We start from the raw sequence: 15,912 nt of genomic DNA on the forward strand, positions 1-15,912 counted from the left end.
AAAAATTAATATAAGACACTGTCTTATTTTCAGGGAAACACGGTAGTTGACCAGGGGTTGGATTCATATTAAGACTGGGATCCATCTGCTTCTGTCAATAAATTGGGTAAAGGGTATCTCTCTTTATTATTGCAAGCCCTATTTTTGCCCGAAACTTCTGCATGAAGGCTGTGAAATCATCCTGGAGTTTGGTTTTCAGGAGACACCCAGAGCTACAACGGGGAAAATTGAGGAAGAAAATCTCATTGTGTTGCTTGAGCACAGTATTGACATTAGATAAGGATGGGCTCAAAGGAACATAGGTGGAAGCTTGAACAGGATTTGATTTTTTCATTGTTAACAGATATTTTGGTTCATTATGGCTAACCCTGGTGTTTGGGCTTTGGTGCTTTCTTGGACTTAAGAAGGCCCAGCTTAATAAAAACACCAATAAAATGTTAACTAATCGACATGGAATAGTATTTTTCCTTTCTTTCATATGGTACTGCAAGATGTGCTATTCCTCTTTAACACTACAACATTTGTGGATATTACTTTGGATGTGCATTGCTTTGAATATTCAACAGATTCAGATGAACCTGGCACTCTTATGCATCAATAGACAGTGCTTGTGGGTCTGTTTAGCCAGTTGGCTTTTTTCCAGAAACTCTGAGTTAAGATAATTGAAGGGTAATTCTTGATTGCTTGAAGCTTGTTCTTCCATTAGCTTGCAGGATACTTTGTTTACAGCAAGTTTATGTTTTTTTTCGCCTTTAGGCAGAAACCTTTAAACAGTTTATTTTGTGACTAAGTTTTTAAGGAGGAGGGAAAAAAGTTTTGTGGGTACATTTAGATGTGTTTTTGTCCTTTTCAAATTGCAGATGCCATCTGTGATAATTTATTTACAGTGAAGTGAACACTATTAGGTTTAACAGCAATTCGCTTCCTTTAGAAAGACAAGAAAGCTTGTGGTGTTGAGTCTATTTACAAAACATGGCAGTTTTCCAAATAGGCTTTTAAAAAAAGTTTACGTTTAAGAGATGCACAAACTAAACTATTTGGTATTATTAATTATATTAGGCAAATAACTGAATGTTAAGAGGTTTTAAAACTTAAGAAAGATAGGATTTATTCACTTGTTTCCCATTAATTTGGTAGTAATATGTTAATATCCTTCTAAATCTCTATTGGCTAACTTGATACTATAGATTAGGAACTGATTCTAGTGCTCAGTGAAGCCGTAAATGGTTAATTTAGAGGAAGAAGTATGTGGGAGTAGGAACTGGCAGGAGTACTTTTGGGCTATATACCTTGGTGCGACGAAATAAGAGTGGCTTTCCCATTAACGTCCAATGGTTTGGTCAAAAATTATCCGCACTCTGGCTGTAGAATGCAATCAACTTTCCCAAAAGACAAATACAGTAGAGTCTCACTTATCCAACACTCGCTTATTCAACATTCTGGATTATCCAACGCATTTTTGTAGTCAGTGTTTTAATATGTAGTGATATTTTGGTGCTAAATTCGTAAATACAGTAGTTACTACATAGCATTACTGCATATTGAACTACTTTTTCTGTAAAATTTGTTGTATAACATGATGTTTTGGTGCTTAATTTGTAAAATCATAACCTAATTTGACGTTTAATAGGCTTTTCCTTAATGCCTCCTTATTATCCAACATATTTGCTTATCTAACATTCTGCCGGCCCGTTTATGTTGGATAAGTGAGACTCTACTGTACTGTATTTACAAATTTACCACTAAAATATCACAATGAATTTAAAACACTGACTACAAAAACATTGATTATGAAAAGGCAGACTGCGTTGGATAATCCAGAACATTGTATAAGCGAATGTTGGATAAGTGAGATTCTTCTTTAATATGAAATAATTACAGGGATAGAATAATGCAGAACAATATAATCTCTAAAACCAGGACAGTAAATAAACAGGGGAATTCCACACAGGAAACAATCAGGGCCAGCTAACACCTCCCAACAAAGTATTCCCATCATCAAAGTCTGGAAAATCCTCTGTTTTCTCAGGGCCACAGACAGTAGAAGCACATAAAATATCGCAAACAACACCACTCTGAAAACAAGGGAATTCCAGACAGGAAACAATCAGGGCCAGCTAACACCTCCCAACAAAAAATTCACTCAGGGAGGAAACAGCCAGGCTTTAAAGCTGCAAGGCCATTACATCCTAATCATTTTTCCTAATTGCAGCATTCATACTTGCCTCCAACAAACAAAAAAAACCAATCAGAAATATTGTATATTCACAACCTTTAGGAAATAATATCCCCTGATTGCGCAGCGTGTTAAAGCTGTGTTGTATAACATGATGTTTTGGTGCTTAATTTGTAAAATCATAACCTAATTTGACGTTTAATAGGCTTTTCCTTAATGCCTCCTTATTATCCAACATATTTGCTTATCTAACATTCTGCCGGCCCGTTTATGTTGGATAAGTGAGACTCTACTGTACAGTACATCATTTTTGACACAATCTCGCTGCTTTTCAATACACATTGTCCATCTCTCAAAAAACTTTTGTATTCCCTTATTTAAAAAAAATGTTTAGGCTCAGCTGCGAGCCGTGAATGCAGTGCTGTCTTCAAATCTTCATCAGACATGAGTCTCTATCCTCATAGGGCTTAGTTCAGGAAATCAAACAGGTGAAAGTCCAATGGGGCAAAATCAGGATTGTAGGGAAGATGCTTTAACACTTCCAAAACTAAGTTTTAGGAGAGTGTTGATGGTATGGGCAGCACTCCCATGCAACAACCTAACACCCCTGGATAATAGTAATAATCATAGTAATAATAATAGTAATAATAATAACTTTATTTTTGTATGCCGCCTCCATCTCCCCCAGCGGGGACTCGGAGCAGCTCACTTGGGGACCAGGCCCAATCAATACATTTAACATCATAGAACCATCAATTATACAGCAACATCATAATAAAAACAATTTAAACAGGTTGTGATTAAAAACATCATTAAAAACACAAAATAATTAACAGTCATCACATGCCAGTAAAAAGTCCAATAGGTCATGAATGGGCAACAACCAAACTGGTAAAAGTGTCTATATCAAATAGGACATACATGAAAGGCACACAAAAGGGAAAGATGAATTCTGAGGTGGAAATCAGCTATAAAGTGACTAAGCAAATTTCAATATAGATCAAGACTAGAATTATAATGGACTTGTTTAATCGAATGCACGACCAAACATCCATGTTTTTAGCTGTTTCCGAAAGACGGCGAGGGTCGGTGCTAACCTAATCTCCCTGGGGAGGGAATTCCAGAGCTGGGGAGCTACCACAGAGAAGGCCCTCTCTCGCGTCCCCACCAGCCACATTTGTGAAGGGGGAGGAAGTGAGATAAGGACCTTCTCAGAGGATCAAAGAGATCGTACAGGTTCGTAGGGGAAGATGTGGTCATGAGGATAGGCCGGTCTCGAACCATTTAGGGCTTTATAAGTAAGCACCTGCACTTTGAATTAGGACCAGAAACTTAATGGCAGCCAGTGGAGCTGTTTAAACAGAGGGGTAGACCCCTCCCTGTTATATGATAATGTTCAGCATATGTGCTGCACCATAAACACAAAGATTTCCTAAGTAACTGAGTCCACTCTGAACTACCTCTGTAAGAATCTGGGCAGCTACACCCTTGTGCCAATTAGAGCCCAAGAAAACATGGGACAGGTGGTTGTGCCAATATAGGACTTGGGCTGTGGTACCTTTGTAGTAAGTGTGTTGCATGTGAATGAAGAATAGTTGGTTGGATTAAAGAAAGTTGGTTAAATCAATTAGACACATTAGTCCTAATTATCATAAGGTCCAATGAAGTAAATGAAACTTAGTAGTGCTGTTCTATACAAGTTTATTTTGAAATGTTTTTATTTGTGTTAAATGTAGCTTAGTCCTGGGATCGTACTGCAGTATCAAAAATGACTAGTTTATTTCGGGTCCAGCACATTAGAATGGAGGGCCCTTCCACACAGCCATATAACCCAGAATATCAAGACAGATAATCCACAATATCTGCTTTGAACTGGATGATCTGACTCCACACTGCTATATAATCCAGTTCAATGTGGATTTTATACAGCTGTGTGGAAGTGGCAGGGGAAGCTTGAAGACATTAGTGGTGTTGGCACTTAGATCAGTAAACCTGTAAATATATTAACATAAACACAGTTTGTGAAGCTACCTATAAGAACAGCTCAGAAATTTTAGTTGGTAACAATGTTTGAGAAGACAGGAAAGCTTGGAGAAGATAATGATCCTGGGGAAAATGGAAGGAAAAGAGAAGAGAGGCCGACCAAGGGCAAGATGGATGGATGGTATCCTTGAAGTGACTGGCTTGACTTTGAAGGAGCTGGGGGTGGTGACGGCCAACAGGGAGCTCTGGCGTGGGCTGGTCCATGAGGTCACAAAGAGTCAGAAGCGACTGAACGAATAAACAACAACAACAATGTTAGGAACAGTGCCGGTTCAATATGGAGGCCAATGAAGCCCCCGCTTGGGGCGCAGGTCCCCAGGGGCGCCATTGAGCGCCCCCCCCCCCCCCCCGCGGGGACCACTGGCTCCGTCGACGGCTAATGCGATAGGCCTCAGTTGAAGCCTTCCATGTTCGGCAGCGGCAGGCATGGCTTTTTCTTCCCTTCTCTCTCCTCTCTCCCCCCTCCCTGCTTCTCTCTCTCTCTCTCTCTCTCTCTCTCTCTCTCTCTCTCTCTCTCTCTCTCTCTCCAAACTCTGAGGCCTGGATCCGCCCTCCTGGGCCTTCTCCCGGCCTCCGAGGCCTGGATCCACCCAACGGGGCCTTCTCCCGGCCTCCAGGCCCTTCGCTCGCCCTCAGGGGCAGGCATCCTCAGAGGTTTTGAGGTCTGTTGGAAGCTAAGTAAGTGGGGTTTATATATCTATAGAAGGTCCAGAGTGGGAGAAAGAAGTTGGATGGCCATCTATAGGGAATTGTATCTCCTTGCCTGGGAGTCTGCTTATCTACTTATCTGGTGCTTTTTTAAAGCAGAGGCTGGATGGCCATCTATTGGGAGGATTCTAATTGTATCTCCTTGCCTGGGAGTATTCTTATCTGTTTATCTGGTGCTTTTTTAAAGCAGAGGCTGGATGGCCATCTATTGGGAGGGTTCTAATTGTATCTCCTTGCCTGGGAGTATGCTTATTTGCTTATCTGGTGCTTTTTTTAAGCAGAGGCTGGATGACCATCTATTGGGAGGGTTCTAATTGTATCTCCTTGCCTGGGAGTATGCTTATCTGCTTATCTGGTGCTTTTTTAAAGCAGAGGCTGGATGGCCATCTATTGGGAGGGGTCTAATTGTATCTCCTTGCCTGGGAGTCTGCTTATCTGCTTATCTGGTGCTTTTTTTTTAAAGCAGAGGCTGGATGGCCATCTATTGGGAGGGTTCTAATTGTATCTCCTTGCCTGGGAGTCTGTTTATCTGCTTATCTGGTGCTTTTTTAAAGCAGAGGCTGGATGGCCATCTATTGGGAGGGTTCTAATTGTATCTCCTTGCCTGGGAGTCTGCTTATCTGCTTCCCTGGTGCTTTTTTAAAGCAGAGGCTGGATGGCCATCTGTTGTGAAGGTTCTAATTGTATCTCCTTGCCTGGGAGTCTGCTTATCTGCTTATCTGGTGCTATTTTAAAGCAGAGGCTGGATGGCCATCTATTGGGAGGGTTCTAATTGTATCTCCTTGCCTGGGAGTCTGTTTATCTGCTTATCTGGTGCTTTTTTAAAGCAGAGGCTGGATGGCCATCTATTGGGAGGGTTCTAATTGTATCTCCTTGCCTGGGAGTCTGCTTATCTGCTTATCTGGTGCTATTTTAAAGCAGAGGCTGGATGGCCATCTATTGGGAGGGTTCTAATTGTATCTCCTTGCCTGGGAGTCTGCTTATCTGCTTATCTGGTGCTTTTTTTTAAAGCAGAGGCTGGATGGCCATCTGTTGGGAGGGTTCTAATTGTATCTCCTTGCCTGGGAGTCTGTTTATCTGCTTATCTGGTGCTTTTTTAAAGCAGAGGCTGGATGGCCATTTATTGGGAGGGCTCTAATTGTATCTCCTTGCCTGGGAGTCTGCTTATCTGCTTCCCTGGTGCTTTTTTAAAGCAGAGGCTGGATGGCCATCTGTTGTAAAGGTTCTAATTGTATCTCCTTGCCTGGGAGTCTGCTTATCTGCTTATCTGGTGCTTTTTTTTTAAAGCAGAGGCTGGATGGCCATCTATTGGGAGGGTTCTAATTGTATCTCCTTGCCTGGGAGTCTCCTTATTTGCTCATCTGGTGTTTTTTTAAAGCAGAGGCTGGATGGCCATCTATTGGGAGGGTTCTAATTGTATCTCCTTGCCTGGGATTCTGAGGAAATTTCCTTCCCTGGTGCTTTTTTAAAGCAGAGGCTGGATGGCCATCTATTGGGAGGGGTCTAATTGTATCTCCTTGCCTGGGAGTCTGAGGAAATTTCCTTCCCTGGTGCTTTTTTAAAGCAGAGGCTGGATGGCCATCTATTGGGAGGGGTCTAATTGTATCTCCTTGCCTGGGAGTCTGCTTATCTGCTTATCTGGTGCTTTTTTAAAGCAGAGGCTGGATAGTCATCTGTTAGGACAGGTCCTTTTTTCTCTCTAAAGTCTCTCCTCTTTTTTTCTTTCAAGTCATCCTGCATAAAGGTAACTATCATGTCTCCAGTGGGTTAGTGAAATGATGTCCTTTTGGATTAAAAAAATATTTTCAAGCTATTGATGGTTGAATATGTGGGTACAGAGTTGGTTCAGATAACTTCATATAGCTTTATCAAACCACTTCTTCTTCTTCTTCTTTTAAAATATTTATTCAGGTTTTACATATATATGATAAAAGAAACATGGCAATGCCAAAAGACAAAAGAAAAAGAGAAAAAATAAAAAGGGGGAAAATGTAAAAATAAAATAAAATCAAAAAATAAAGTTCCCTACTTCTGGTCTGTAGGATTCAGGAAGAAAGGCAAGTGGGGTTTATTTATCTGTGGAATAATGTCCAGGGTGGGAGAAAGAGTTCTTGTCTGTTTGAGGCAAGTGTGAATGTAGCAATACAGTAGAGTCTCACTTATCCAACATAAACAGGCCGGCAGAAGCTTGGATAAGCGAATATCTTGGATAATAAGGAGGGATTAAGGAAAAGCCTATTAAAAATCAATTTAGGTTATGATTTTACAAATTAAGCACCAAAACATCATGTTATACAACAAATTTGACAGAAAAAAGTAGTTCAATACGCAGTAATGCTATGTAGTAATTACTGTATTTACGAATTTAGCACCAAAATATCACGATATATTGAAAACATTGACTACAAAAATGTGTTGGATAATCCAGAACGTTGGATAAGTGAGACTCTGCTATACTTTTATTTTTGAGCTATTGGTTTTTTTGGGGGGTGGCAAAATTCGGGGGGGGGATGGCAAAATTCGGGAGGGGGCACCAAAATTCTGTTCGCTTACACTTGAAAATTATCTAGGGCCGGCTCTGGTTAGGAAGTATGTTTATTGAATCTTACAGAATCTTCAGTATTTAGAATTAGAAAGGGCTGCAAAGGCTATCCAGTCCAATCCCCTGCCATGCAGGAATAGGCAACTTATGTACCCTAGAAGAATGCCCATCAAACCTTAGTTTAAAGACCTTCAAAGATGGAGAGTCCACCATCCTCTGATACTATCTATTCCACTGTTCAACAGCTCTTACATTAAATGAGTGTTTTTTTTCCTCTTTCATTTGGGTTGAATTTCTTTTTTTACCAAGGAACTTACTTCTTTCTGGACAATTGCACTAGCTTTAAGACCATTTCCAAGCACAGTGTGAGACTACTTTTTCTCCCTCCATCCCATTTCTCAAATTTTGGAAGCACTGTTTTTCTTCTTTGTGGTCTCTGATTCACAGAGATGAATTGTTCATTTAATAAGAATTTTCTAGAGTTCAGCATAACATTTTTGACGGGAGTATTTCCTTGCTCCCTGCACATACCTTTCCCTTAGTCCTCTTTATCTGCCACAGCAGCAGCCCTGAATTAGGACCCTCCTGTGTTTTTCAGTGACACTAATCTGAATGCTGAAAAAGGAGAGATGTCAATATAGCAAATTATGATGTTTCATGGGGCATTTTATGCTTCTCTGGCCTGTTACCAGTGATTAAAAATCAATAATTTCAACTCCTAAGAGGAGCATTAAATAGATGTAGAGAACCTTTTCATAGTCAACTAATCCCCTTTTCCTCTCCACACACCAAAGAAATTAACCATAACTTTATCAAGAGGAAAACTAAGAATGCAATCAAATATGGAATTTGATGTCTGAAGTTACTAAAGTGTTTTATTTCTTTGGTTTAGAAATGCAGGAAAAATTCAGGAGAAGCTCCATCAAAGAGAAAGGATACTCAAAAGAGTAATTTAGGGAGTGAAATCACCAAACCAACTCTCCTCTGCATCAGCCATCCTGTGTGCCAGAAGCAGAAGAGGATCCACCGAATAGGCTCAAGGACTTTCTTACTTGGAAGGACACCCAAAAGAATCCGTAGGTAAGAATACAATGAAAAGTTGCAAAAGAAAATGGCTTCAATTAGTCTCATTTTCCCAATTCTCATTTAAAGATTTGTACCTGAATTGTCTTGTACTAGAATGTACTGATAATTTTATTTTTCAAGAATAATATTGTTTCAAAGCCCTGCCATAACTATAGCACTTTTGCAGAGTAAACAATAGAAAAATTCTGTGTAGGAATGCCTGCTTTCTGTAATAGAACGCATAACCTGTTGAATTTAATGTTTCAGAAATAAAAATAAGTTGTGACCTTTAGGGAAGGGATGGGGTATTTCCTCAGAGCTTTTTCTTTGCCAAGCATTTGCGTTTGCCTGCAGAACAGCTTTTGAGTGGTTAAGGCCTGTTGTACTCTGGTCCATGAGATAATGTAGATATCGACTATTTTACAGCTCGCTGTGATCTTTTTGCATGACACATTGCAGATAAAATCACTGAAATGCATTCTGATTCTAGTTGATGCAGTTCGCAGCATCAATTTTGGTTCATGGTGTTTCCAGCTGTAATGGATCCCTTTCCCTTGGAACAGCCCAAGATTGTGGATAGGTTCCTTGGAGAGGTGGGGTACAACACAGGTGCACTGCTTCTTCATCTTACCTAGATAATAAAGACAACTGTGGGGCTATTGAGGAACTATGTCTATGGAGTGATGAATTCCTCTTTGTAAGAAGGAAACATTTAATTTTGCCTCATGGCAACCTATATCATACTTAGTAATTACTAGCCATTCTTCAGTACAGGGAGTCCCCAAGTTATGAACAAGATAGGTTCTGAATTTTTTTTCTTCTTAAGTTGAATTTTATGTAAGTCAGAACAGGTACATTTTTAAAGTGTAACTCCAGCCTATAGATAGAGAGATAGGTCGATCAAACCTTTCCAGCTGTGTATATATTTAGCTCTGGATAGCATAAGGAAGGATTAACACCCCTGTGGAGTTTGTTTTGCTGCCTGTGCTCCTGTTCAGAAGATTTCACTTCACTTTTTGTTCCTGTGATAATTGGATTTTGAAAAAAATGCTTGTTGTGGAAACAAAGATTGATGGGAAAGCTTCAGCGGAGACACTTTTTCCCTATGATAACTCTTCTTTGGGGTAGATTTCTCTTACTTCCTGTTGTCTCACCCCCATTCTTAACTATGAGCTGTTTATAAATTGGATGTAAATCTGGGATTGCCTGTATTCTTCAGTTGGAAGAAAAGAGCCTTAAGAGCTTTTTCATATGTGTCTTCAATCAAGCCTATTCAGATGATTTTTAAGTTAGAAGTTTTAAAGTCTGAATTGATTGTTCTACTATGTATGCTCTTTTAACTACTATTATTCTCTTGTAATTGATATTGTGGTTCCCTGCATCATTTGAAGAGGTAGGTGGGAAGAAACTATTGTCAACATTATCAAACTGTAGTTTATTGTAACAATAATTTAAACTCCAACCATGGTTTGTGTTCCATAGCATATTATTATTATTATTATTATTATTATTATTATTATTATTATTATTATTAATAATAATAATAATATCCCGCTTTATCTCTCCCAAAGGAGACTCAAAGTGACTTGACATAAAAGCATTACCATGCAATTAAAAATATAAAAATATCCAAACATTAAAACAGAATTAAATATAATCAATATTAAAAAATCCACAGTTAAAATCCATTAAAACATATTCAAAGTTAAAAAAAACACCCTGACCAGATCTTAAAAACCTTATTCTTTAAAAGCCCATCTGAATAAAAAGGTTTTAACCTGCTGCCTGAAGGACAACAGGGAGGGGGACATTCTGCTTTCCCTGGGCAGGAAGTTCCAGTGTCGAGGGGCAGCCACTGCTAAAGAAGGCCTGCTTTCTCATTCCCATAAACCAAGCTTGAGATGGGGGCCGAGAGGAGGGCCTCTCCTGAAGATCTCAGAGTCCAGGCAGGTTTGTACAAGGGGACTTCCTTTGTGTGTCAGGAGCGACTTGAGATTCAGTCAGCCAAATAGCCTGGACCTGAACAGCTGGACATAGTTTGTGCAATTTCCCACCTCTCCTGTTCCTGAGAATGCTAGAAGGACTCCAAATGGCAGTTTTTTGTATCTATAATGACCTCATCACACACTAGAGCTTGGATCCACTTTAAATACACTTTAGCGAGAGGGCTTTAAACAGCTCAGCCAGACAGGTCCTGGGCCTCATGAAACTACAAACCCCAGAATTCTTCAGGAGGCAAAAGCCAGATTTAAAGTGGATTCATGCTCTAGTGTGATGAGGCAGTTAAATTGTGTTTTTCCCCTGTTCAAAATACTGCAGAAGCACTTCTTTTTGACTATGTTTTTTCAACTCATTAATTATATTTGAACTCTTTGCCTTTTTTTTCCTGGACCATTTAAGGAAAGGTTGGTTTAATATGTTGCAAGCTTCCTTTGAGAAGTAGAGTAATAAAAAGAAACAACAGGAGAAAGATCAGGGGACACAGAATGTGCAGTTGAAGCTTTCCCTTCCCTCAGGGAACCCTCATACACTCCGAATATTACGCTTTTCTTTTACATTTAGCTACATTTTTCAAGACCAGAGCTTTAGCAATCTTGTTCTTAAGCTGGCCTGGAAATAATTGTAATTTGTTGACTTTATCAGATTGTTGTCCAGTTTATTTTGTTTGCTTAGTGTCTATATCACAGTGACAGTAAGGACATTTCTTATTTTCTCTTAATAACTGCAGGAAACAATTTGAAGAAATGGCATCTCATTTTCATAAGAATCCAGTGGAAGACTTTGCAAGATATATTACCAGAGCAACATCAGAAGAAAGGCAGAAAATGGTGAAAGCATTTTATGGTGAAAAATACCCAGAACTGAAGGACTTATTAAAAATCGAGGTTCCAGTTTGTGCTGCAGAGGGAAGTGAGGAAACTGATGTACATAGACCCTTGTCCAGAAAAGGAAAGTCCATTTCTAAAAATGAAAAATCAAAGTCTGATCCTTCAGCCGATGTGTGTGTCCAAAAAAGACATGATGCAGAAGGAAAGCAATTTCAATATTATCCCTGCATACAGGCTGCTGTGTGTCATAACGGGGAGGATAAACAATTGCCCACTGTCATTAACCAAGATAGCATTAGTGGGAGAAACAGTCAGGCATTCAAAGACTTTATGGCATCTGACTCATTAAGCAGTAAATCAGGAATAATTGAGGGGCTGTCTGCAAATACTACTAAAGGACAGCCAAACTTGAAGGGGACACAGTCGCCAAGAAAACCCTTTTCGTCTCAGTTAGAGAACAGACAGACTCAAATATGCGAGGAAAACTCATTTACAGACTTACTAGGAGACACCTCTATTTTGCACGACCTCTTCAAAGGTAATGAAAGTAGGCCAAGAGAACCACCCAGGAGGTCTCTTTCTCAGCCTGCGGAAAAAGCAAAAACTCGGGCAAAAGACTTCTGGGATATGTTGAATGAACAGAATGAGGAGGGCCTCCAAAAACTCACAGACTTGGCAGTTGTAGAGAAATTGTGTGAAACACCTTTGTCTAAGAAGAAAAAAGAAGAACAAAAACCACTTTGGAAGAAAAATGACAATTTCTTATGGAAAAGATATAGCACAAGTGACACAGATGAAGAAACTTAACCCAGGAATAAGATGCGATGTGTAAATATCCATAAAGCAAGAGGGAAATTATATACAGGTTCTATGAAATACTAGTTTGGCTTCTGTTAACTAGCCCAGTGCATTTCAAACATGCTGAGTTCTTTCCTTTTCCAAGGATATTTGCCTTTTAGTGTTCCTTCAAAATAAAGAGTTTCTTCTTCTGCATTTTGAAGATGTTTTGAAGCAGCTGCAAAAGGAAATAGCCTTGGAAAAGGTGAAGAAATTTAAAATTCATTGGATGAATATCCAGAACAAAACTGTGTCTTTGTAGCACCTTTGGATATTTTTCTCTTGTTTTTGTTATTGCAAGCTGTGTGGCTTCTGGCCTAAATATCGGGGTTTTTTTTAATCAATGTTAATCAGATAAATGGGCCCCTGATGGTGCAGTGTGTTAAAGCGCTGAGCTGCTGAACTTGCAGATTGAAGGGTCACAGGTTAAAATCCGGGGAGCGGAGTGATGTCCCGCTGTTAGCCCCAGCTTCTGCCAACCTAGCAGTTCGAAAACATGCAAATGTGAGTAGATAATAGGTACCGCTTCGGCGGGAAAGTAATGGCGCTCCATGCAGTCATGCCAGCCACATGACCTTGGAGGCATCTACGGACAATGCCGGCTCTTCGGCTTAGAAATGGAGATGAGCACCAGCCCCCAGAGTTGGACACGACTGTACTTAATGTCAGGGAAAACCTTTACCTACCTTAATCAGATAAAGAAAATAATATAAACTTTCCCGTGCGAGTTCCCCATGTCTCCGTATAGTTTTAACCTTCCTTTAATCAAATTGTTAACCGTGAGAGGAAGGGGACCATGAGAATCTCTGAGCCCAGAGTGTTTAGCCCCATTAGGTGAGCAACTATGTGTTTTAATTATGATCTTTTGGCCTACAGGTTTATCAGTTACATTTTCTGAAATTGTCTGGGCAGCGATTATGAGGGAAACATGGAGTTAGAATGTAACTGAAACCTGTTTGAACAAGTTATGCTCAGAATACTTTCAGACATCAAAGTCAAGCAAAACATAACTATAAACATTTCAGAATCAGTGGACTGTATCTGTTTAGCCTTGTTTTGAGTAGGCCATTACAATCAGTGAGACTTAAGCTGTCAGTGAGAGACTTCAGTCCCACTGATTTCAGTGAATCTACTGCAAGCACAACTGTCCAGTAATTCTTTAAGTGTATATAGTAACTGTCTTAGGAGGAGGGAATATGCTAGTCCTATCCCTAGTTTCATTGCCCTCCCACTCATGAATAGGGACAGGTCAAAGCAAAACTGTGATAGAGGAAGCTTTCAACTTCAGACTCTTCCTGCAAGCAGAGAAGACTGCACAAGTGATGATGTGTGTTACTAGTGATTTCCTTCTGCCCTCATACACTTAAGAAATGACTGAATAAGGCTTGTATTGAATTTATTCTAATTTTGCTCTGCTTACCACGTCTTATAACCATTTGTTCAGTGGTAAACTCTGTTTGGCAACTACTAAGCAAAGAACATGAGCAAGCCTCAGAAATTTATCAAGATGTAAATGTCTACAGACATTGTCAAATTAGCCTGAAGGAAGATTGAGCAAGAGCATATTATCTCTATATTATCTAATTTGTGGTATCTGAAAGAAAAAAAAGGGAGCAATTCCCTTGGGATCATTTATGCAAAGTTAACAGCGCAGGCCTGTAAGGTATCCATTACTTTCTCACAAATCATACTTGCTTAAACTAAAAATCAGTGTTTGAATTGAGCCATGAGAGTTCTGCCACATTTTTATTGGGTTTAGAATGTTCTATTGTAATATTTTAAATATAGGTAATAAAGACACTGTTATACACGAGTATGTATAATACCGTAATTTTAAAATCTTTTTAAAAGGCTAATATGAAAAAGATGTCTCAGTTGTCTTCTAAGTTTCAATATGTTAAATCTAGCTGTTCAGTGGTGTTTAAGGCAGATTGAAAAAATTACTTGCAAATACTTTAAAATTAAGCTACTTTTGTCTTCTGTAATGAGGACAGCTATTCAGAAGGTATATTGTTTTCATATATAACATAAGGCAGGATCAGTCATTGCAGTAGTGTAGTTCATCCAGTGGTCCCCAAAAACTAAAATATGGTCCGTGGCCTCGTGGTTACTGCACCGTTGCAATGAGAGCAACTGGTCTCACAAAACCATCTTATAGTGTCGAGGCAATGGGGATGCCAGGAGGGGAGAGGCTGACTACCCACTAAAGGTGCGACAACAAGCCTCCTTACTGCTGCTTCTCCTCCTCCTGAGTGGAGCCGTTTCATGTGGTGCCTCGAAGCGAGGGCACCGTGGTGTCTCCATTTCCTTAGCAGCTTGTTCCTGGGGTTATTTGGGGAACTGATTCAGAAAATTGCATTGGATAGACCACATCAGCTCTAGATTATTAATTATGGTTTTCTCTGGGTGAGCAGATGGCAACTACTGGATGGCATGTGTTTTGTAGTAGAAACTAGTGCTGATGTGGTTTCTTCACTGCAATTTTCTGAATCAGCACCCCAAATAACCAAACCAAATCTAAAGTTGGCCAAAACCTGATCCATAACCCTTTTGGTACTAATGTTAGAGAGTGGTCCTTGGTCAAAGTGGTCCCTGGTCAAAGTAGACCCTAGACACGTGGTCCCTGGTTAAGTGGTCCCTGGTCGAAAAAGGTTGGAAACCACTGATCTAGAGCAATGAGAAATCCCCTTTCTCTCTCCTTCACAGCCTGAAAATGTAGAGATTGCCATCTTCCTGGTTCAGTTGATCATGCCTGTTACTGGAATAGTAAATAGGTACAAACATTATGGAATCAAGTGGATATAGATTACCAGACATTGCGCTATGATGTTCGTAACTTGTGAATGATGTATGCATGGAAATGAATTAAAACTGCAGGGCAGGCCTTGGTCAATGCATTTCCATATACTCTGCAACTTCTTACATTGTTAGTCTTGATCAGAAGTCACCTTACTGGCCCATGTATGAGCTGCTATTGTTTTTGTTCTCTGTTTTAAAGTGAAGTAGTTGCCTAAATTGTCAAGGATTTTTGAAAAGAAAAATGATGGATGACTGTTTTTTTTAGCTTGGATTAATTTATAAGCAAATGTTCTGAAAATAAAAATATTTTATAAGCAAGTCTTCATCCTTGTAGTCTGTACTTATCTGATAAAATATTACTTGTTCTTATATGGCTCAGTATATTTTGTAAACCAATATAGCATCCTAAACAACATGCTTCTTGGAATTCCCTTTTGATGAGAAGGACGATGGTGATGAAAATGTTATAATCTTTTTGATAAACAGATATATAAATAGATATACCTATTTTGGATTATTCAGACAGCTTGTATCCACGTAAATTCCTGGCTACATTTCTTTTGGTTACTATCATAGTAAAAGTTTAACAAAAGCCATGCTTTACTTTCATTTCAATGGCAAAGAGATATTAAGGTCTCTACCCAGGACAGATGGGGCCCCTGATGGCGTAGCGTGTTAAATTGCTGAGCTGCTGAACTTGTGGACCAAAAGGTCCAGATTCGAACACAGGAGCGGGATGAGCTCCCGGTGTTAGCCCCAGCTTCTGCCAACCTAGTAGTTCGAAAACATGCAAATGTGAGTAGATCAATAGGTACTGCTCCGGCGGGAAGGTAACAGCACTCCAAGCAGTCATGCTGGCCACATGACCTTGGAGGTGTCTACGTACAACGCCGGCTCTTCAGCTTAGAAATGGA

General features: G+C 39.7%; 1 protein-coding gene across 5 annotated transcripts in view; it reads left to right on the forward strand.

Annotated features, from left to right (window-relative positions):
• Window positions 1-15,316, forward strand: part of ercc6l2 (ERCC excision repair 6 like 2) — a 94,086-nt gene extending 78,770 nt beyond the window's left edge. For all 5 annotated transcript variants that reach the window (XM_062972084.1, XM_008103213.3, XM_062972085.1 and 2 more), the window contains 2 exons: window positions 8,362-8,549; window positions 11,263-15,316. In XM_062972084.1, the coding sequence (XP_062828154.1) occupies window positions 8,362-8,549; window positions 11,263-12,169 (1,095 nt within the window). In that variant the 3' untranslated portion in view covers window positions 12,170-15,316. The remainder of the gene's footprint in view (window positions 1-8,361; window positions 8,550-11,262) is intronic.
• Window positions 15,317-15,912: the final 596 nt, after the last annotated feature.

Source organism: Anolis carolinensis, chromosome 2 (genome assembly GCF_035594765.1).
Source record: "Anolis carolinensis isolate JA03-04 chromosome 2, rAnoCar3.1.pri, whole genome shotgun sequence".
Lineage (NCBI taxonomy): Eukaryota > Metazoa > Chordata > Lepidosauria > Squamata > Dactyloidae > Anolis > Anolis carolinensis.